The sequence below is a fragment of the Salvelinus alpinus genome, chromosome 11, assembly GCF_045679555.1.
Source record: "Salvelinus alpinus chromosome 11, SLU_Salpinus.1, whole genome shotgun sequence".
Lineage (NCBI taxonomy): Eukaryota > Metazoa > Chordata > Actinopteri > Salmoniformes > Salmonidae > Salvelinus > Salvelinus alpinus.
This window is the reverse complement of record NC_092096.1, coordinates 57,107,379-57,128,444: the sequence shown is the minus strand read 5'-3', so window position 1 is coordinate 57,128,444 and position 21,066 is coordinate 57,107,379. Positions and strand designations below refer to the sequence as shown.

The 21,066-nt window shown below is 44.5% G+C and overlaps 1 protein-coding gene across 2 annotated transcripts; it reads left to right on the top strand.

Moving 5' to 3' along the window:
• The first annotated feature begins 1,442 nt into the window (after positions 1-1,442).
• On the top strand, positions 1,443-15,765 carry LOC139534536 (active breakpoint cluster region-related protein-like). 2 transcript variants are annotated; one of them, XM_071333739.1, is made up of 22 exons: positions 1,443-1,589; positions 1,684-1,793; positions 1,943-2,047; positions 3,014-3,262; positions 3,356-3,463; positions 4,428-4,482; positions 4,574-4,626; positions 4,798-4,935; positions 5,235-5,356; positions 5,541-5,697; positions 5,862-5,993; positions 6,504-6,579; positions 7,130-7,225; positions 9,899-9,973; positions 10,147-10,244; positions 11,896-12,006; positions 12,520-12,686; positions 13,660-13,799; positions 14,069-14,203; positions 14,284-14,389; positions 14,616-14,757; positions 15,559-15,765. In XM_071333739.1, the coding sequence occupies exons 1-22, from the start codon at positions 1,538-1,540 to the stop codon at positions 15,649-15,651; spliced, it is 2,520 nt and encodes an 839-aa protein (XP_071189840.1). In that variant the 5' UTR covers positions 1,443-1,537; the 3' UTR covers positions 15,652-15,765. The 2 variants fall into 2 exon arrangements, with proteins under 2 accessions (XP_071189840.1, XP_071189841.1); XM_071333740.1 differs by lacking the exons at positions 1,443-1,589; positions 1,684-1,793; positions 1,943-2,047 and adding an exon at positions 2,641-2,740.
• The last annotated feature ends 5,301 nt before the right edge of the window (positions 15,766-21,066 follow it).

Here is a 21,066-nt window from a genome sequence, read left to right as displayed (position 1 = left end):
CAGACCTGGCTCTCAAGAGAAGACAGGCTATGTGCGCACTGCCCACAAAATGAGGTGGAAACTGAGCTGCACTTCCTACCCTCTTACCAAATGCATGACCATATTAGAGACACATATTTCCCTCAGATTACACAGATCCACAAAGAATTCGAAAACAAAGGCGATTTTGATAAACTCCCATATCTACTGGGTGAAATACCACAATGTGCCATCACAGCAGCTAGATTTGTGACCTGGTGCCACAAGAAAAGGGCAACCGGTGAAGAACAAACACCACTGTAAATACAACCTATATTTATGTTTATTTATTTTCCCTTTTGTACTTTAACCATTTGCACATCGTTACAACACTGTACATATACATAATATGACATTTGTAATGTCTTTATTCTTTTGAAACTTCTATGAGTGTGATATTTACTGTTAATTTTTATTGTTTATTTCTTTTTTGTATATTATCTGTTTCACTTGCTTTGGCAATGTTAACATATGTTTCCCATGCCAATAAAGCCCCTTGAATTGAATTGAATTATATAGATGGTAGTGCATATTGAATGATCCGATTTTCTCTTCCCCTTATCTCTCAGAAGATGCTCTGAGGATAGAGAAGAAAATGAAACCGGATCTAAAAATCTATAAAATAGACTTCTGAATGTATCTGTTCGCATGACAGTAACCAGCCATTCTAGAATTGTTATCACAAGACAGAGAACTTAACTTCACGATGCTATGTGATGTCATAATGTAACTTCGACGCAACGGTGAGTAGAATCATAAAACAAGGCATGACGTGATCAACTTTATCAGATAAAAAAAAAATGTTTATCACAAGGTTGACCACAAGATGGCCCTGTTGCATAAGTAAAGAACCCCTTTACCGTCCCTGTAATAAGCGATTGGTTCACAGTGACATTCATCTTTTATATCTAAACCATAGGCTATCATTGTGTATAAAAAAAAAATATTCTACAACAGCATGTCAGTAGTTTTACCATACTTTTACAATTGCAGCGAGTTACTGCTGAAATTATTATTTTGCTTGTCATCAGTATCACAAGTGTTTCTGGGTCACAGTCTTGCTGCTGCATGTGTACGTGCCGTCCGTTTCCTGCCTGCACTGACCAAGGTGCTGCATTCGAGATTATGGTTCAAATCAACGTTATGGTTAACCAACATGATGAGCCGAGACGTCAAACTGAGCGGTGCTCACTGCTCTCATCCTGTGTAAAGTTGAAGTAGTTTATTTGTGAATAGGCTACAGAACCCATTGTCTTTTTTTTTTTTTTACTTGGCAAATTAGGCTACTGGATATTGGTCCAGACAGTTTAATGTCAGACAATACTGCTTCGCAAATGTTTCACTCCTGTCCTGATAGGCTATCACCTCCCCTCTTTCCCCCTCTTTTTTTGGTTCCACTGAAACAGGAAGTTTAACGGCTGCTGCTTACGAGTGTTCTCTTTATTTCGCCTCTGTAGATACACACTCTCAGTCGCCTCACCAAGACACCCAGAGATAGGGTTACAGTTATATCAGTGCAATGGAGCTATTCAAGGAGGCAGTGGATTACCTTGAGACACAGCATATCCCAGGCAAGTACATTAGTGTGTGTCTTGCCATAAGCGTGTGTTTGTATGCATGTTTTCTTTCTGTGTAAATGATGTGTGTGTTTCTACTCTATCTCAGTGGAGGCTGCTGGTGGTACAGGGCCTGATCCATTGGAGGATGATGTGTTCCAAGAGGAGGATGTGTTCTCCCCCCTCCAGACAGACAGCATGGACCTGCCCGACACCCCCGTGAGTTATTGCACGACTCCTGTAGCTGATAAAAAAATTGCGCCTTCCATGGCGCCTTCCTCTCCTATTGGTCAGAACTGCACACACACACACACACACACATACACACACACACACATTTACAGCAGAGTGTTCTCTCTGTCTTTAAGGTCCTGCGTACTTGGGAAGAGATGCTGGTTAGGAGGCTCATGGTCCTGAGAACGGTCCTGGACAGTGAGAAGATCTACCTCAATGAGCTAGAGACACTGTTAATGGTAACACACACACACATGAACACACTGCTCAGGGGCTTTGGTGTGTTTATCCAAGGGTCCTTAAGCACGCGGTTATGTATTGTGGCATACAGCATCATTTGCAATAACAATTACAACACACATTTTATATTGGCTCTGTTGTCGGGTGGCATACTGCTTCCTCCTGTAGCCACAACACTTCTGTAATTCTTTGTTGAGAGAATGACTTCTCTCTTTTGTCCAGGGCTTGATTTCATTATGAAAACCATGCTCCCTTCCCTCTCTACCTGTTGACTCCACCTCACAGTCCTGAAAGGGATAAGGTGTAAAATGTATGGTAGCCCATGGTGTAATATGGTAATATCTCCACCTAAGCTTTGGAAAGGATTGTTTTCTCCATATTGCTTACACCTAGTGAACTAGGGCTGAGGGAAGTGGGTGAGGTTTTGTATTGGAATTACAAGTAGGCAGCATTAGTAGTGAGTGACTGTGATAGGAAGTGGTTTTGCAATAACGAGTGACCAGGTCCTTTTTTTATCTCTTAATTTCTCTTCTCCTTTATCTCCATCTCATTATAATAGTCATGCTTCTGCTTTTGTGTCAACAAGCAACACAAATAGAGAAATAACCCCCACTTGGGTTGGTATGGTAAGGTTGGTCAGACCCACCCGTGTTGAAAAGTTCGGGCTGTTTTTCCAGACGCTTGTGTGTAGTGTGAGTACTGTATGACAGTGTGTAAAGCTTAGTGTGTTAGAGAGAATTTGTAGTGTGCGTTTGTGTGCGCTGTGAGAGTGGGTGTCAAAAAGGCTTTTGACAGATACATGTGTACTGTGTGTCTATATTTACTAACGTGTGAACATTTAAGCTGTGCTCGTCACTCTCTTCTCACCTCCCTCTTTCTCAACTTTTCTTCTCATACCCACTCTTTGTCTCTCTCTCTCTCTCTCTCTCTCTCCTATTCCCTCCCTCACCTCCTTCCTTCCCCAGCCTATGAAGGCCTTGAAGGCCACAGCAGGGACGTCTCAGCCAGTTCTATCCAGCCAGCAGGTCCAATCTGTGTTCTATCAGGTGCCTGAGCTCAGAGACCTGCACAGAGACTTCTACACTTGCCTGAGGGACCGCCTGGGGCCGCTGGGGCCACAAATACACCCAGAGACAGACCCGGGGCAGAGGCCGGGGAAAGAGCAGGACCAAATGGGCTTCCAACTAACTGTTGGAGACCTCTTCCTTAAGATTGTGAGTTACTCCTTCTGCTCCATCCACCCATCCTTTTATTGACCCACTATCAGCTACAGGAGTCTTATTTCACACCTATTCTCACACACACAGGTGAGCCAGCTAGGTGTGTATCGTGGTTTCATAGATAACTATGAGAGTGCTGTGGAGATCGTGAGGAGGTGTACTCAGACTGACCAGCGCTTCAGAATACTGGCTGAGGTAAGATTCAGAGTACTGTCCGGGGTAAGCTTCAGAATTCTGGCCGGGGTAGTTTCAGAATACTAGCCGGGGTAAGTTTCAGAATACTAGCCGGGGTAAGTTTCAGAATACTAGCCGGGGTAAGCTTCAGAATACTAGCCGGGGTACGTTTCAGAATACTAGCCGGGGTAAGTTTCAGAATAGTAGCCGGGGTAAGCTTCAAAATACTAGCCGGGGTAAGTTTCAAAATACTAGCCGGGGTAAGCTTCAGAATACTAGCCGGGGTAAGTTTCAGAATACTAGCCAGGGTAAGCTTCAGAATACTAGCCGGGGTAAGTTTCAGAATACTAGCCGGGGTAAGTTTCAGAATACTAGCCGGGGTAAGTTTCAGAATACTAGCCAGGGTAAGCTTCAGAATACTAGCCGGGGTAAGTTTCAGAATACTAGCCGGGGTAAGTTTCAGAATACTAGCCGGGGTAAGTTTCAGAATACTAGCCGGGGTAAGCTTCAGAATACTGGCCGGGGTAAGCTTCAAAATACTAGCCGGGGTAAGTTTCAGAATACTAGCCGGGGTAAGTTTCAGAATACTAGCCGGGGTAAGCTTCAAAATACTAGCCGGGGTAAGTTTCAGAATACTAGCCGGGGTAAGTTTCAGAATACTAGCCGGGGTAAGCTTCAGAATACTAGCCGGGGTAAGTTTCAGAATACTGGCCGGGGTAAACTTCAGAATACTAGCCGGGGTAAGCTTCAGAATACTGGCTGATATAAGCTTCAGAATAATGACCGGGGTAAGCTTCAAAATACAGGCTGGTGTAAGAGAGACAGACATTACTGATTTGGAAATGTGTGCATTGCAACATCTCTCTCTCTCTCTCTGTCTCTATGCACTTGTTATCTCGAACGAAACACATGAATTATTAGCAAATTCATAGTTGAAGTAATGCGATATTACAACCTTCTCACACTCCCTCTCTCCTGTTTTCAGAGTATGATGTTTTATAATGGACCAGACAAATCTAAGACTGAATACACCTTTGAGGGTAAGATGAAGGTTTAACCTCTTGTTAAAGAGTCAATGCATGTCCCTCCTCCAGCCACTGTATGAATCACATGTTGTTTGAATCCCTCCAGCTCTCCTATACAAGCCTCTGGACAGAATCACCAAGACAACCTTAGTGCTGCATGTAAGAGAGCCCCCCCCCCCCCCCCATTCCGTGCATCCATTCATTTATCTGTACACTTAACCACCGACACTCAACTCTACACTTACCACTCTATCTCCTGTCTTCCTCCCCTTCCCACTTTCTTTCATCCTTCCTCTTTTCTCCCTCCTCTCTCTCCCGTCTCCTATATAGGACCTGTTGAAGCACACTCCCCAGACGCATGGTGACCACCCCGTGCTGCTGGAGGCTCTGAGACTGTCCCAGAGCTTCCTGTCTGGGGTCAACGAGGGGTCACAGTGCAAACAAGAGGTCACCCTAAGCAGGGGCATGGTGAGATGGACAGAGAGTACACACACACACACACACACACACACACACACACACACACACACACACACACACACACACACACACACACACACACACACACACACACACACACACACACACACACACACACACACACAGACAGACGTAGATCCACGCACTTGCACACACACTTACGATGCGCAGTGCACACACCCTTATGATGCACACACACGGACACACGCACCTACTTTAACGACACACCCTCAAATAGTTTCACACACCATATCATAACCATCGCTGTATGTGTGTGTGTGTTGCAGCGGCGTCAGCTGATGCGTGATGGCTTCGTGGTGGATGTGTGTGAGGGGGGGCGTAACCTTTGCCATCTCTTCCTGTACACTGACCTGCTGCTGTGCACCAAACTCAAGGGCGGGGCCCAAGGGTGAGTGACAGGTCCAGAATGTCTGTGTTGAAGTTTATTAAGAGACTTTCTTTTTTTTAAATCACACAGAATGTGTGTGCATGCATTTGTCCATTTGTTTGTTCATTTGTGTGTGTGTGTTCGTGTGTGTGTGTGTGTGTGCCTGTGTGTGTGTGCCTGTGTGCGTGTGTGTCCTATCTCCCAGTAAGCAGGCCCAGTACAGGTTCTGTTGGTACCTGCCTCTAGCTGGACTGAAACTCCACTGGGGACCAGAGAGGGAGCGCACCACAGACACACACCAGCGCATTCACACCATGAGAGCTAAGATGTACGTCCTCAGACACGAACTGCGACAGATCATGGTGAGTCTTTATATATATATATGTGTGTGTGTGTGTGTGTGTGTGTGTGTGTGTGTGTGTGTGTGTGTGTGTGTGCGTGTGCGTGTGCGTGTTATCCAATAGAACCGATACTCTGTAAAGTAATCCGATTTAAAATATGAACTTTGTGTGTGTGTGTCCTACAGAAGCCTGTCCCACTGAAGTCTTTGGCCACTCGAACTACAGAGCGAGGCAGGAAGAAGATGGAGCAGCTTGAACTGATGTTTCTCACACACTCTCCCTTCCTCACCCTGGAACTACACAGCCCCAGCGGCAAGGTACACACACACACACACACACACACACACACACACACACACACACACACACACACACACACACACACACACACACACACACACACAGACACACATTTGTTTTACGATCCTTGTGGGGACCAAACAATTGATTCCCATTCAAAATACTATTTTCTCTAACCCCTAACCCTAAACCTAACCCTTGCTTTAACCTTAGCCCTTAACCCTAACCATAACCCTAAATTTAACCCCTAACTGTAATTCTAACCCTAACCCTAATTCAAACCCTAACCCCTAAGTCTAAAATAGCCTTTTTGGTTGTGGGGGACCAGCGAAATGTCTCCGCTTGTCTGAATTTTCCTTGTTTTACTATCCTTGTGAGGACTTCTGGTCCCCACATGGATAGTAAAACCAAAAAGACACACACACACACACACACACACACACACACACACACACACACACACACACACACACACACACACACTTAAACCCTCATACACATCCCCCTCTGTGTGCGTTATTTTTCAGAGCCACACTCTGGTGATGTCATCTCTGTATGAACTAGAGGAGTGGAGAGAGGCCATCCACAAACTCACCGGAGATAGTGAGTGAGAGGGTAGTGTGTGTAGGTGTGTGAGTGAGTGACTGAGTGAGTGAGAGAGTGAGTGAGAAGATGTGTGAGTGAATTAGTTAATGAGTGAGTGAGGGAGAGAGTGAGTGAATGGTGTATGAGTGATTAAGTGGGTACTGTATGTGAGTGAGTGAGTGAGTGAGTGAGTGAGTGAGTGAGTGAGTGAGTGAGTGAGTGAGTGAGTGAGTGTCTGAGTGAGTGTCTGAGTGAGTGTCTGAGTGAGTGTCTGAGTGAGTGTCTGAGTGAGTGTCTGAGTGAGTGTCTGAGTGAGTGTCTGAGTGAGTGTCTGAGTGAGTGATTGAGTGTATGAGTGAGTGTATGAGTGAGTGTCTGAGTGAGTGTATGAGTGAGTGTATGAGTGAGTGATTGAGTGAGTGATTGAGTGTGTACTGTATGTGAATAAGTGAGTTAATGAGGGAATGAGTAAGTGAGTGAGTGAGGCAGGACATCAATGGTTGTAGTTTGTTGCACACTGTGTCATTCAAGTGGTCTATGATGTGTGTGTGTGTGTGTTATTTCTCAGACATAGAAACGGTTCCTCCAGATCTGCTCACCTTGACCAGCTCCTGTGTCAAACTGAGAATGACCCAACAGCCTCCCCTACACAGCATACTGCCTCGTGAGACATCGTTTCAGACACACCTTTCTCATGATCACTTCCGTTCACTTTCTCTCTCTTTATCTACCATACTCTACATTTCACCCCCTCACTCACTCTCTGTCGCTCTCTCTCATGAAGTGCAATTGGTTCGATGACACATTCAATTCGTTTTAGCCCAATTTTTATAAGTATTTCAATTTGAATTTGTTTTTTAATGGCGCAGAATGCCCTGCGTGCTTTCTCTTTCAGTTAATTCACTGCCTCATTTAGGTGTCCAGTTGAGCTTATTTTTAAACTTAATTAATTGTACTGTGTGCAGTACTCTATATATTTTGTACCAATTGAGAACTTTGGTCTAATTCCTTGAGATTTGGATCTTCTCTGGAAAATCATTATTTTTGTATTTTTGGCATTTACTACCAGGGCCCAGGTCTGGCCGTACTGCTCTAGCAGGTCCAGGCTCTGCTGTAAGCCATGTGCAGTGGGTGACAGCAGGCACAGGTCATCTGCGAAAAGCTGGCATTTAACCTATGAATAGTGGAAACTAAAACCAGGGGCTGAGGATTTTTCTAGAATAGTGGCCAATTTGTTGATTTAAATATTGAAGAGTTCAGGGCTCAGATTCCAACCCTGACGAAGGCCCTGCCCATGGTTAAAGAATTCTGTTATTTTCTTGCCAATTTTGATGCTGCACATATTGCCATATTGATTTAATTAGGTCATATGTTTTACCCCCTACACCACTTTCAATAACTTTGTAGAACAGTCCTGTATGCCAAATAGAATCAAATGCTTTTTGGAAGTTGATAAAGCAAGCAAATGTTTTGGTATTATTTTGGTGGACATGTTTATCTATCAGGGTGTGTAGGGTGTAAATATGATCGGTCGTAATATGTTTTGGTATAAATCCAATTAGCTTTTTACTCAAGACATTGTGCTTATTAAGGAAGTTTAGAACTCTTACATTTATAATACTACAGAAAACCTTCCCCAGGTTACTGTAAAAAAATGCCTAATTGTTAGGGTGAATTTTGTCTCCGTTCTTAAAGATTGGAGTTATGAGTCCCTGATTCCAGATGTCAGGGAAATAACCTACACTTAGGATCAAATTAAACAGTTTTAATATAGCCAATTGAAATTTTGCACTAGTGGATTTGAGCATCATTTAGGATGCCATCAGGTCCCCATGCTTTTTTAAATTTCAGGGCCTGAAGTTTCTTATAGAGCTCCTGGTCAGTAATTGGGGAGTCCAATGTATTTTGATTGGCCTTTATAGCTCTTTCTAATCCATTCAACTTCTCATGAATTTGGCATTGTTCTGCGTTTGCAACAATTTGAACGGTGTTGTAGAGTGTTTTAAAATGAGTTTTCCATATGTGACCATTTTGTATCGCTAATTCTTCTAGGTTCGATTTATTTCGGTTTTTCCAATTTTGCCAGAAGTTGTTTGTGTTAATGGATTCCTCAATTAGTGTCAGCTGCTTGCTGTTGTACTGTGCTTTTTTGGTTCTGAGTGTACGTTACTAGAGTTTTAAAGTCTCACAGTAATGAAGGCGTAATTCACCATTATTTGGGTCTCTGTGCTTTTGGTTGGATAGTGTTCAAAAAAATATTCTTAGCATTTTACAATCTGCATCAAAACAGTTTTTGGGGTTTGTTTTTTATCCATTTGAGTTGTGCTTATTTTGCCGTTTGCCTGAATATATTGTTGATGTTTTTTTTTTAGCTAGATTGATGCCTTCTTTACAGTGAGTGGATGTGGTATCCAGAAAGTTATCTAAGAGTGTTTTGATTTTTTGGTTACTTGTTGCTTTCTGGTATTCTTCTGTGCTCTTCTGAGCCCATCTGCATGAACTTCTGATTTTGTACAGCTTACTGGGCTGTGAATGTGTGGCTGGTTGATCTTGTCCCGTAGAAGCGTAGGATAAAAAAGGGGTCTCTCAGTCTCTGCTGCTGCTGGTGCTACTAGCACTGCCTCAGTGGCCATGTTGCTATGGTTACCACCAGTAAACAGTTGGAGCTAGCCAGTAAAATTTGTATTGAGCTATTCTGCACGATTAAGATTGCTTTTTCAACTCACACTCTGTCAATCTTTTCCTCCTGTGTTGATCTTCAGTTGTACAATTTGATTACCAAGATATATTTTGCTAATTTAATTTTGTTAATCTCACTCTTAACAACCAGAAAATTATAACCAGCCAGGAGCTGTTCTTCTGCATGACTGCCTCTCTCTCTGTCTCTCTCTCTCTCGCTCTGTCTCTCTCTCTCTGTCTCTCTCTCTCTGTCTCTCTATCTGTCTCTCTCTCTCTGTCTCTCTCTGTCTCTCTCTCTCTCTGTCTGTCTGTCTCTCTCTCTCTGTCTCTCTCTCTTTGTCTCTCTCTCTCTATCTCTCTCTCTCTCGCTCTGTCTCTCTCTGTCTCTCTGTCTCTCTCTCTGTCTCTCTCTCTCTCTCTCTCTCTGCTCTCTCTCTCTCTCTCTCTCTCTCTCTCTCGCTGTCTCTCTCCCTCTCTGTCTCTCTGTCTCTCTCTCTGTCTCTCTCTCTCTGTCTCTCTCTCTCTGTCTCTCTCTCTCTGTCTCTCTCTCTCTGTCTCTCTGTCTCTCTGTCTCTCTCTCTCTGTCTCTCTCTGTCTCTCTCTCTGTCTCTCTCTGTCTCTCTCTCTCTGTCTCTCTCTCTCTGTCTCTCCCTCTCAGAAAGTGAGGAGGAGTCTCTATGTGGGACTCTCAGTGTAGCCATTCACTCTGCCTGTGGATTACAACAGCCAGCCAGTGAGTATCCTCACACTATATCTACCATATATCGAACACTATCCAAATGCATACCACAGTGTCTATATCTTACCCAGACACAGTACATACATACAGTGTACTCTACCCTCATACTCCACTGTAACACAAACCAATAAGCTCTTTAAACAGACTGTCTCACCACTCCCTCCTAGGTGTGTATGTGTGTGTGGAGGTGGATGGCTTTGAGTTCTATGAGAGCCAAGCCCAGACCCATTCCTCTGTCAGCAGCCTCAGCCCTCACTGGGACCAGGTAAGATGCTGTACCCAGGCTAGATGTCTTCACGGATCCACCTGTACCTGAATACCCGAGACCCGGTCCGGGACCCAGAATTCGAAAATAATGTCACGGGTCTAGGTCGGATCTGATGTGGGAGGCTGCTACTTTTTATTGTTGTGTGTAACTGTGTAGGACATGAAACAGCCTCTATCTCAAGGCCACCAGACTGTTAAACAGCCATCACTAACATAGAGAGGCTGCTGCCAACATGCAGACTCAAATCTCTGGCCACTTAAATAAATGGACTTAATAGAGGTATCACTAGTCACTTTAAATAACGCCACTTTAATCATGTTTACATAGAGGTACCACTAGTCACTTTAAATAACGCCACTTTAATCATGTTTACATAGAGGTATCACTAGTCACTTTAAATAACGCCACTTTAATCATGTTTACATAGAGGTACCACTAGTCACTTTAAATATACGCCACTTTAATAATGTTTACATACCCCAAATTATTCATCTCATATGTGTATATACTGTATTCTACACCATCTACTGCATCTTGCCTACGCCATCTCTCATCCATAACTGTATATATACATATTCTTATTCATCCCTTCACATGTGTGTGTATTTGTGTGTATAAGGTAGTTGTTGTGAATTTGTTCGATTACTTGTTCGATTTTTACTGCATAGTCGGAACTAGAAGCACAAGCATTTCGTTACACTCACATTAACATCCGCTAACCATGTGTATGTGAACAATAACACTTGATTTGATTTGAAAGCGCATATGTCAATTAGCCTAGCTAGCTTAACTAGCTTCTCCCGGTTTGATGCAGTCAAGACAGGTACTACGTAATCATATTGGATTATAAATAACCTAGCTATGGCAGCCATTAATCTACTATAGCGTGAGTTGGCTTGGTTGGTTGCTGTCTCTCTCTCATCTCTCCCTCGCTCCTCCCTGTTAACCATGTCACTTGCTACACATAGCAGGCCCCTCACCTCTCTCTGCCTCCTCTCCCTCGTGCTTTATCAGCTCCGGGAAATAAAGTAGCTTCAAAATGGACTTTTCTGCTGCTTCTATCACTCGGATCGGACCGGGTCTGGATCAGACCAGACCAGTCCAGTCTGTCCTCGAGTCTGTTCAGAACGGGTCTCTATATGTAAAAAACAATATTTATGCAGATATTGAGTCCGGGTGGGAAAGCCCCAGGTCCAACTTTTTTGACCCGTGAAGGCCTCCAACCCATGCTAGCTCTACCAGCAGCCATTTTGAAAGAGGGAATCATTATCGTACCTACATTTTTGTTACAGATGTAGGATATTAATTTGGGCCAGTTTGCTACAGCAGGAAAATAATCCAGCAGCAACAGGAAATGTGAATAATTATGTTGATTATAATTAATGGACATTTTTGTAGGGGATGATACAATTTTCATACGGGAAAATGTTAAACCTCAAATACACTACAATTTTTAAATGTCCTGCATTGCATCAAAGTTCTCCTGCAACAGAGTGATCAAATTAAGATCCTACATCTGTAAATAATGATGATGCTTTTCAGTGATATTTCAGTGAATTTCTTTCTTTTAAAATACCATTTGAACTTAGTCATGCTACCCGTACATCATCAATACTCCTCTTTGACAGTGGCTTGTGTTTGTCCTCAGGAGTTCTCATTCCAGGTGGATGGGGCTCAGAACCTCAGGGTGCTGGTTGTGTTACAGCCAGAGGTAGGAAAGAGCTGTGAGGGCCGAGTCCTTGGCAAGACCTCCATGCAGGTGTGTGTCTGCATCTGTGCCTAGATGTGTGTATCAGTATCTGTACTCCCATGTTTACAAGGTGTGTGTCTGCATCTGTGCCTAGATGTGTGTATCAGTATCTGTACTCCCATGTTTAGAAGGTGTGTGTGTGTGTGTGTGTGTGTGTGTGTGTGTGTGTGTGTGTGTGTGTGTGTGTGTGTGTGTGTGTGTGTGTGTGTGTGTGTGTGTGTGTGTGTGTGTGTGTGTGTGTGTGTGTGTGTGTGTGTGTGTGTGTTTCCATCTGTTTAAAGGTGTATACTGTGTGTCACAGGCAGCTGGTGGCACCTTAATTGGGGAGGACAGGCTCATAGTAATGGCTGGATTGGAATGGTATCGAACACATTAAACACATGGTTTCCTTGTGTTTGATGCCATTCCATTCACTTCATTCCACTTAATTATTATGAGCCGTCCTCCCCTCATCAGCGTCCTGTGCTGTCTGTGCATGTGTGCGTACGCCTGTGTTCACCTGTTCATGTGTATGTGTTCTAGCTGGACCCAGCCCTCCTACAGAAGCGATGGAGGAGACAGACCGTATCTCTAGGCCAGGTGGTTGTGACTCTGTCTCTAAAGTACTACCCTCACCCTCTAGACCGGCCCAGTCTGGCCCCCGCCCAGCAACAGCGCATCTTCTGCATGCCCATTGGAGCTGTGGCACAGTGAGTCCTGTCAATCATTACAAATAGTCCAATGAGCTTTAAGGACGTGAGATTTTGGCCCACTGGGTGCATCTCAATACTCTAAAGCAGCGGCAGGTATCCTAGCGGTTAAGAGCGTTAGGCCAGTAACCAAAAGGTGGCTGGTTCAAATCCCTGCGCAGACAAGGTGAAAAATGCCCTTGAGCAAGGCACCCAAATTGGTCCTGTAAGTTGTTAAAATGTGGCAAACAAATTTTCCACGGTCTTCAATGAGGTCCGGGTGGCCAAACTGAAAATTGGTTATATTTCCCCCCAATAAAATTTGCTAAAGATAGTCCTCTATCCATAGTTTTTTTATTTTTCAATTACTCCCTGACTTTCTAACATTAATTTTGGTGATTATTAGCGAGCTGTACAGAGTCACGAAACTTTTTGAATGTAGGTCCATTATCATTTCTACACAGTTTCCATTTGCCTTTAGTCATTTTAAAGTATATTGAGTTCGTTCCTCCCCCCTCAAAAAACATTTTTTATATATTTTTTATCATACCACCCGCGGGCTGGATTGGACCCCCTGCTCTAAAGTGACTTCCTCTCCTTTTCTCATCTCTTAACTCATTTATTTGTAAGATAATCTTCAATGACACTGTGGGGTCTACTTTAGTCTCCCTCTCCTTGTCTGTTTAATAGTGTTTGGAAGATGAAATGAAACCACTCTGATGGACCGTAACTTCTTGTAATATAAGAATAGCACATGTGGCAAGACAAGAATGGCATGAAAAGAGAAACCACACGGTGTGCTTTCCATTTCTCTTAATTGAAATTAGTCATTGCCCTTTGTGTGCATTGCATGTTTCATTTCTCTAGGATAAATATAAATAATTCAAAACACCATATGAACATCCAAGACAAGTTTTTCTACGATGCCAATAGCATATAATGTGTGTATGTGCTGTATGTAGAACCCCAACCCGGCGTGTGTGTCCTCTTCCAGACAGGAGGGAGTCCTGGTGCCACATGTGGTGCGTTGCTGTGTAGAGGAGGTGGAGAGGAGAGGAATGGAGGAGGTGGGCATCTACAGGCTATCAGCAGCTACCAGTGACATCAACAACCTCAAGACTGCCTTCAACACCAGTGAGTCTGTGTGTGTTTTTGGTGGGGCTGGAGGTCTGTAGTTCAAGTATGTTGTGGTCTAATGTCAATGTATACTCCCTCTGTCATTCTCTCTCTCTTTCTCGCTTACTCCCACCATCTCACCCTTTCCGCTCCCTTTCTTTCCACCCTATCTCCCTCTTCCCCTCCCTTATCTCTCTCTCTCTCTCTCTCTCTCTCTCTCTCTCTCTCTCTCTCTCTCTCTCTCTCTCTCTCTCTCTCTCTCTCTCTCTCTCTCTCTCTCCTGCTAGATCTGCGTGAGGCAGTGTCCAGGTTGAGGTGTGTAGATGTGAATGCTGTCTCAGGTATACTGAAGCTCTACTTCAGGGAGCTACCGGAACCCATTATACCTACAGAGCTGTTTCAGAGCTTCACCAAGGCGTTGGGTATGTCACACACACACACACACACACACACACACACACACACATTCTCCACTAATACCTGTGTTGTTTCTCTCTGTTAGACATCCCAGACCTGAGCTCCAGGAGTGTGTCCATGTTGTCTCTGCTCCAGTCCTGTCCCTCCGTCAACCAAAACACCTTCCTGTTCCTCCTCCACCACCTCAAACGGTCTCTCTCACCTCTTCTCAATATTTGTTTTGCACTAAGTATGTTACTAAAAACATGATACTATTAACATATTACATGTTATTATTTACATTCGGTCATTTAGCAGACACATTTATCACAATATTAACAAACATCATATCCATGTAATGCTGACCTTACATTGTGTACCATTGTATTTTCCACGTGTATCTTTGTAAATGACATCATACTCTCACACGTTCTCCAGAGTGTCAGATAGACAGGATGTGAACAAGATGCCTCTAATGAACCTGGCCACTGTGTTTGGTCCCAGTCTACTGCGCCCCCCTGTGGCTGTTCTGGGGCAGAGCAGCCCGCCAGTGGACATTTCTCAGGAGGTGGTGGTGCAGGTTGGTCATAGCATTTCAACTGGGCCTCTGTGGAGAAATAATAATGATTACCTTTATAATACAATATAGTGACGAATCAGCCTTTGTTCTAATACAATGAAAGAACACCTGCTCTTTCCATGACATACACTGACCAGGTGAATCCAGGGGAAAGCTATGATTCCTTATTAATGTCACTTGTTAAATCCACTTCAAATCAGTATAGATGAAGGAGAGGAGACGGACTAAAGAAGGATTTTTAAGCCCTGAGACAATGGAGACATGGATTGTGTATGTGTGCCATTCAGAGGGTGAATGGGCAAGACAAAATATTTAAGTGCCTTTGAACGGGGTATGGTAGTAGGTGCCAGGCTCACCAGTTTGTTTCAAGAACTGCACCGCTGCTGGGTTTTTCATGCTCGACAGTTTCCCGTGTGTATCAAGAATAGTCCACCACCCAATGGATATCCAGCCAACTTGACACAACTGTGTGACGCATTTGAGTCAACATGGGCCAGTATCCTTGTGGAATGCTTTCGACACCTCATGCCCCGACGAATTGATGCTGTTCTGAGGGCAAAAAGGGGGTACAACTCAATATTAGGAAGATGTCCTTAATGTCTTGTACACTCATTGTACTTTGACAATGCATCCTACCTCCCTTCTTATCTCTATGGCTTTAACTAACCGAGTAATGTCAAATCAGTGATTACCTGATATTAAGGAAAGGAGGATGCATCATTTTTTGGGGGTTGAAAGAGCACATTGATTTCAAACACAGTCGTCGAAAGATTATGTTTCTCTGTCCCTCTATGTGTACAGGTCCAGGTTGTGTATTCCTACCTGCAGTGTGACAACCTGCCAGCAGCCCAGACCTGCATACCACATGACACAGCGACCACTGAGGAGGATTAGACAACAAGTGAACCAACTCCTGGAAACATCACGGTTGGCCAACAGAAACTCAGGGGAGAAAGAAAGAAGACTTGTAAACTACAGACACTGTAAAGATTAAATGTATTTATTTGGTTTGACAGACCTGTTCTTTACTTTATATGACGTACTAGGTCCTAGGAGGTAGAGAAATGGACAGCGGATGCACATGGGAGGGTGTAAGGAGACAGTAGATTTGGGGGTGGGTTGTTGGGATTGGGGTGGGTCTGTGTGTCACACAGTGCAGATGTTGTAAAAAGGTTGGGGGTCACCTCCCTAGCTTGAAATCCCATCAGTTATGGTTCAAATCCAACTAGACGGAGTTCACACACACACACACACATACGCACACACACTCCCAAGCCACTAGACTGCTGAACAATTCATAAAAATCGCCACAGGACAATTTTTATTGACCCCCCCCCCCCCCCCCCCCCCCACCCCTCTCTTGTACACTGCTGTTACTCGCTGTTTGTTTGTTACCTTTGCATAGTCACTTCGCCCCCACCTACAGGTACACAACTAGCCTGTACCCCTGCACACTGACTCAGTACTGGTGCCCCCTGTATATAACCTCGTTATTCTTATTCTTATTGTGTTACTTTTTATTATTACTTTTTATTTTAGCCTACTTGGTAAATATATTCTTATTTTTGAACTGCACTGTTGGTTAAGGGCTTGTAAGTAAGCATTTCACGGTAAAGTCTACACTTGCTGTATTCGGCGCATGTGGCAAATAAAGTTTTCAGGCCCCACTCCCACACCACCTGGACAGGGTAGACTAATGTTACCTCTCCCCCTCAGCCTTTTGATCCCTAATCCCACCTATCCTTACCCCGGGCCCCCCAACCCTTTCTCCTCCTTCTCCCTCTCTCTCCCACCACACATTCCCACAGACTCTGAGCATTTCGGGAAGCCCATTGCATGGTGTCAGATGTGTGTGTGTGTGCCTGCCTGCCATAACAACGTCCAGACCGTGCCTGGAAACAAAGAAACGCGGAACCCTCGCTATGGCCCCTGGTGTCATAAATCACCTGTCCCCACTAACCCTGCGACTGCCAAAATAAGGTTCCCATTGCAAACTACAAACACATCATAGCACAATGGAGCTGGAGCCTGGAGAAGCTGTGTCTGAATAGTAGAGGGGAACAGACATCCATGACCAAAGGCTTCAGAGGACAGACAGGACTATATAGTATCTTTAGGGTGGAAGGGTGGGAGGTCAAGTGTACCATAGGCAAAGCTAAGGATAGGTAGAGGTGGTTAGATAGAGCAAAGGCGAAAGTATGTCATGCATTAACCCAGAATGAATGAACAACACCTGTGTGTGTCACTTTGTTATAGTCAAAGGATATAACTAGGTTGTAACAGTATAAAAATATATTGCCACTGAAAGTGAGCTGTGCTGTATTTGCAACCCCCTGTAGCTAGCTGTAGAGAGAGAGGGGGCCTGGTGGACAGAGGGGTGGGTTGGGGGCCAGAGAGAGAGAGAGGAAGCCTGGTGGTCAGAGGGGTGAGTTGGGGGGCAGAGAGAGGGTAGTGAGGAGGGGTGGGAGAGCGAGGCGGAGGGGTGCGAGGGGCAGGAGTTGGCCAAAGTCGAGGCACGCTTGATTAGTCCTAATCTGGGCGGACTCGGGTTGCCGTGGCCGCAGCGTGTCCGTATGGAAAGCATGCGGGCAGCGGATCAGAAGGATTGACCTCTCCCTTTCAGGTTAACAGAAGCTGTGTGTGTGTGTGTGTGTGTGTGTGTGTGTGTGTGTGTGTGTGTGTGTGTGTGTGTGTGTGTGTGTGTGTGTGTGTGTGTGTGTGTGTGTGTGTGTGTGTGTGTGTGTGTGTGTGTGTGTGTGTGTGTGTGTGTGTGTGTGTGTGTGTGTGTGTGCGTGCGTGCGTGTGAGGGGAAGCACAAGAGCCACACAGCTCGTTGAACTTCGACTTGGGTGTTTGATTCTGAGGATGTGTGTGTTTGTGTGTGTGAGAGAGAGAGAGAGAGAGAGAGAGACTGAGGGATGAAAAAGGGAGAGAAAGGACAGGTGAACAGAGAAAGAAATAGAGGAGAGAGGGGGAGAGAGGGAGAGGAAATAAGAAGGGAAGATAGGAGAGAGTTTGCAGGAGGTCTAATTGAACTTTGGCTCTGGCTGCGGTGCAGACCTCATGCCTCGTAAAAGCCTCTCTCACAGGCTATAAACATGGCACCTCTCGACAACACACTGAGGCAGTTACAAACACCATGTAGCAGCTAATCCCTCACACACACACAGCCTGTGTGTGCGTGTGTGCGTGTGTGCGTGTGTGTGTGTGTGTGTGTGTGTGTGTGTGTGTGTGTGTGTGTGTGTGTGTGTGTGTGTGTGTGTGTGTGTGTGTGTGTGTGTGTGTGTGTGTGTGTGTGTGTGTGTGTGTGTGTGTGTGTGTGTGTGTGTGTGTGTGTGTGTGTGTGTGCGTGCGTATTTGTGTGTGTATATATGTGTGTCCATATAGTACCAGTCAAAAGTTTGGACTATTTTCTATATTGTAGAATAATAGTGAAGACATCAAAACTATGAAATAACACATATGGAATCATGTAGTAACCAAAAAAGTGTTAAACAAATATTTTTGTGGGGAGATTCTTCAAAGTAGCCACCCTTTGCCTTGATGACAGCTTTGCACACGTTTGGCAATCTCTCAACCAGCTTTACCTGCAATGCTTTTCCAACAGTCTTGAAGGAGTTCCCACATATGCTGAGCACTTGTTGGCTGCTTTTCCTTCACTCTGCGGTCCAACTCATCCCAAACCATCTCAATACGGTTGAGGTCGGGTGATGTTGGAGGCCAGGTCATCTGATGCAGCACTCCATCACTCTCCTTCTTGGTCAAATAGTCCTTACACAGCCTGGAGGTGTGTTGGGTCATTGTCTTGTTGAAAAACAGATGATAGTCCCACTAAGCGCAAACCAGATGGGATGGCGGATTGCTGCAGAATGCTGTGGTAGCCATGCTGGTTAAGTGTGTCTTGAATTCAAAATAAATCACAGACAGTGTCACCAGCAATGCACCCCCACACCATCACCCCTCCTCCTCCATGCTTCACAGTGGGAACCAAAAATCTCAAATTTGGAGTTATAAGACCAAAGAACAGATTTCCACCAGTCTAATGTCCATTGCTTGTGTTTCTTGCCCCAAGTCTCTTCCTCTTATTGGTGTCCTTTAGTAGTGGTTTCTTTGCAGCAATTTGACCATGAAGGCCTGATTCAAGCAGTATCCTCTGAACAGTTAATGTTAAGATGTGACATTTTCAGGATTGGCTGACCTTCACTGACTGACCTTTGCTTATTTGAGCTGTTCTTGCCCTAATACGGACATGGTCTTTTACCAAATAGTGCTGTCTTCTGTATACCACCCCTACCTTGTTAAAACACAACTGATAGGCTAAAGCGCATTAAGAAGGAAAGAAATTCCACAAATTAACTTTTAACAAGGCACACCTGCTAATTGAAATGCATTCCAGGTGACTAACTCATGAAACTGGTTGAGAAAATGCCAGAGTGTCCAAAGCTGTCATCAAGGCAAAGCGTGGCTACTTTTAAGAAACTGAAATATAAAACATATTTTGATTTGTTTAAAACTTTTTTGGTTACTACATATGTATTATTTCATATATGTATTGTCTTCAATATTATTCTACAATGTAGAAAATATATTTTTTTAAATTAAGAAAAAGCCTTGAATGAGTAGGTGTGTCCAAACTTTTGACTGGTACTGTATGTGTGGAGGCAAAACTTACACTTGCTACCGTCCCTCATGCATGTGTGCTTTGTATTTTTTGTCAGTATTTGCATTACATATGTAAATAGCAAATTGCATAAGGTTTACAAACTGTATTGCAAAGCTTGTCTGAATATACCATAAGACAACTTGTATGCTGTAGGCTTACAGTAGTTGTATTCTCAGTGCTTGCAGGTCACTAGCGTGTGTGTGTGTGTGTGTGTAAGTGTGTGTGTGTGTAAGCGTTCAAGTGTGTGTGTGTGTGTGTGTGTGTGTGTGTGTGTGTGTGTGTGTGTGTGTGTGTGTGTGTGTGTGTGTGTGTGCGCTGGGGGAGTTTTCAGATCAAACTCACTGTCGTCAGGGGTCAACTGTGGAGACGGCTGCTGACAGGTGTTCCTGGAAAAACAGAGCAGGTGCATCTCTCTCTCTCTCTCTCTCTCTCTCTCTCTCCCAACCCTCTCTCTCGCTCTCTCTCTGTCTCGCTCTCTCTCCCAACCCTCTCTCTCTCCCAACCCTCTCTCTCTCGCTTTTTCTTTCTCTCTGTCTTGCATTCACACTCTCATCTTCTCCACGCACGCACGCACACACAGCCACACCCACACACCCACAGACACTCTCCCTCCCTCTGTGTGTGGGGTACCCTAGAGAGGTCATCAGTCAGCGAGGCTATTTTTCTCCTCATTTTATTTTCAATCACAGGAAACATCACAACATGGGCCAACCAATCACAGGAAACATCACAACATGGGCCAACCAATCACAGGCTACATCACAACATGGGCCAACCAATCACAGGCTACATCACAACATGGGCCAACCAATCACAGTCTACATCACAACACGGGCCAACCAATTATAGAATACATCACAACATGGGTCAACCAATCACAGGCTACATCACAACATGGGCCAACCAATCACAGGCTGGCTACATCATAACATGGGCCAACCAATCACAGGCTGCATCACAACATGGGTCAACCAATCACAGGCTACATCATAACATGGGCCAACCAATCACAGGCTGCATCACAACATGGGTCAACCAATCACAGGCTACATCACAACATGGGCCAACCAATCAACCATACAAAGCTATAAGAACAACATGACAACTGACAATTGGGAGCTCCCTCATCGGTCTCCCTCCTCACACCCCTCACTCTTACTCCCTCCCCTCCTCACTCATACCCCTCACCCCTTCTCCTCCTCACCCCTTCAACCATTTTCCCCTCCTCCCTTCCCCTCCTCACCCCTCCTCGCCCTTTCCCCAGGGCTGGGGTGCTATACGTATTTTCCAGACCAAAACAGAACGCATGACATCACATTTGACCAATGCGTTTTAGATGTGTATCTCTAGTTCTAAATGTCTGTGGTAGGATTCAGGCTCTATCTGAGAGTCATATTCTATCTTAGAGCGACTCAACGTTCCTCTAAATGGCAGTTCGTTGGTGTCAGTTTCTTAGACTATGGTTGCATCGCTCAACCCATGGGAAATGTGCCTCAGTGAACATAAGTTTGTGTCACTTGACACGATGTTGTGTATCTGCCACTGAAAGGAACTCTCAACTGAAGTGGTGTTACAAGCACAAAGTAGGATAGTCAGTTGTAGACAGTATTTGTACAGTACTATATTACATGAAAAACACCTTTATT

Excerpts from the sequence above, each read along its gene's own strand:
- LOC139534536 (XM_071333739.1), top strand. The coding sequence starts at position 1,538 with ATGGAGCTATTCAAGGAGGCAGTGGATTACCTTGAGACACAGCATATC. Across the intron at positions 3,464-4,427 it reads GCTTCAGAATACTGGCTGAG|AGTATGATGTTTTATAATGG; the intron begins GTAAGATTCAGA and ends TCCTGTTTTCAG. Across the intron at positions 6,580-7,129 it reads CCACAAACTCACCGGAGATA|ACATAGAAACGGTTCCTCCA; the intron begins GTGAGTGAGAGG and ends GTTATTTCTCAG.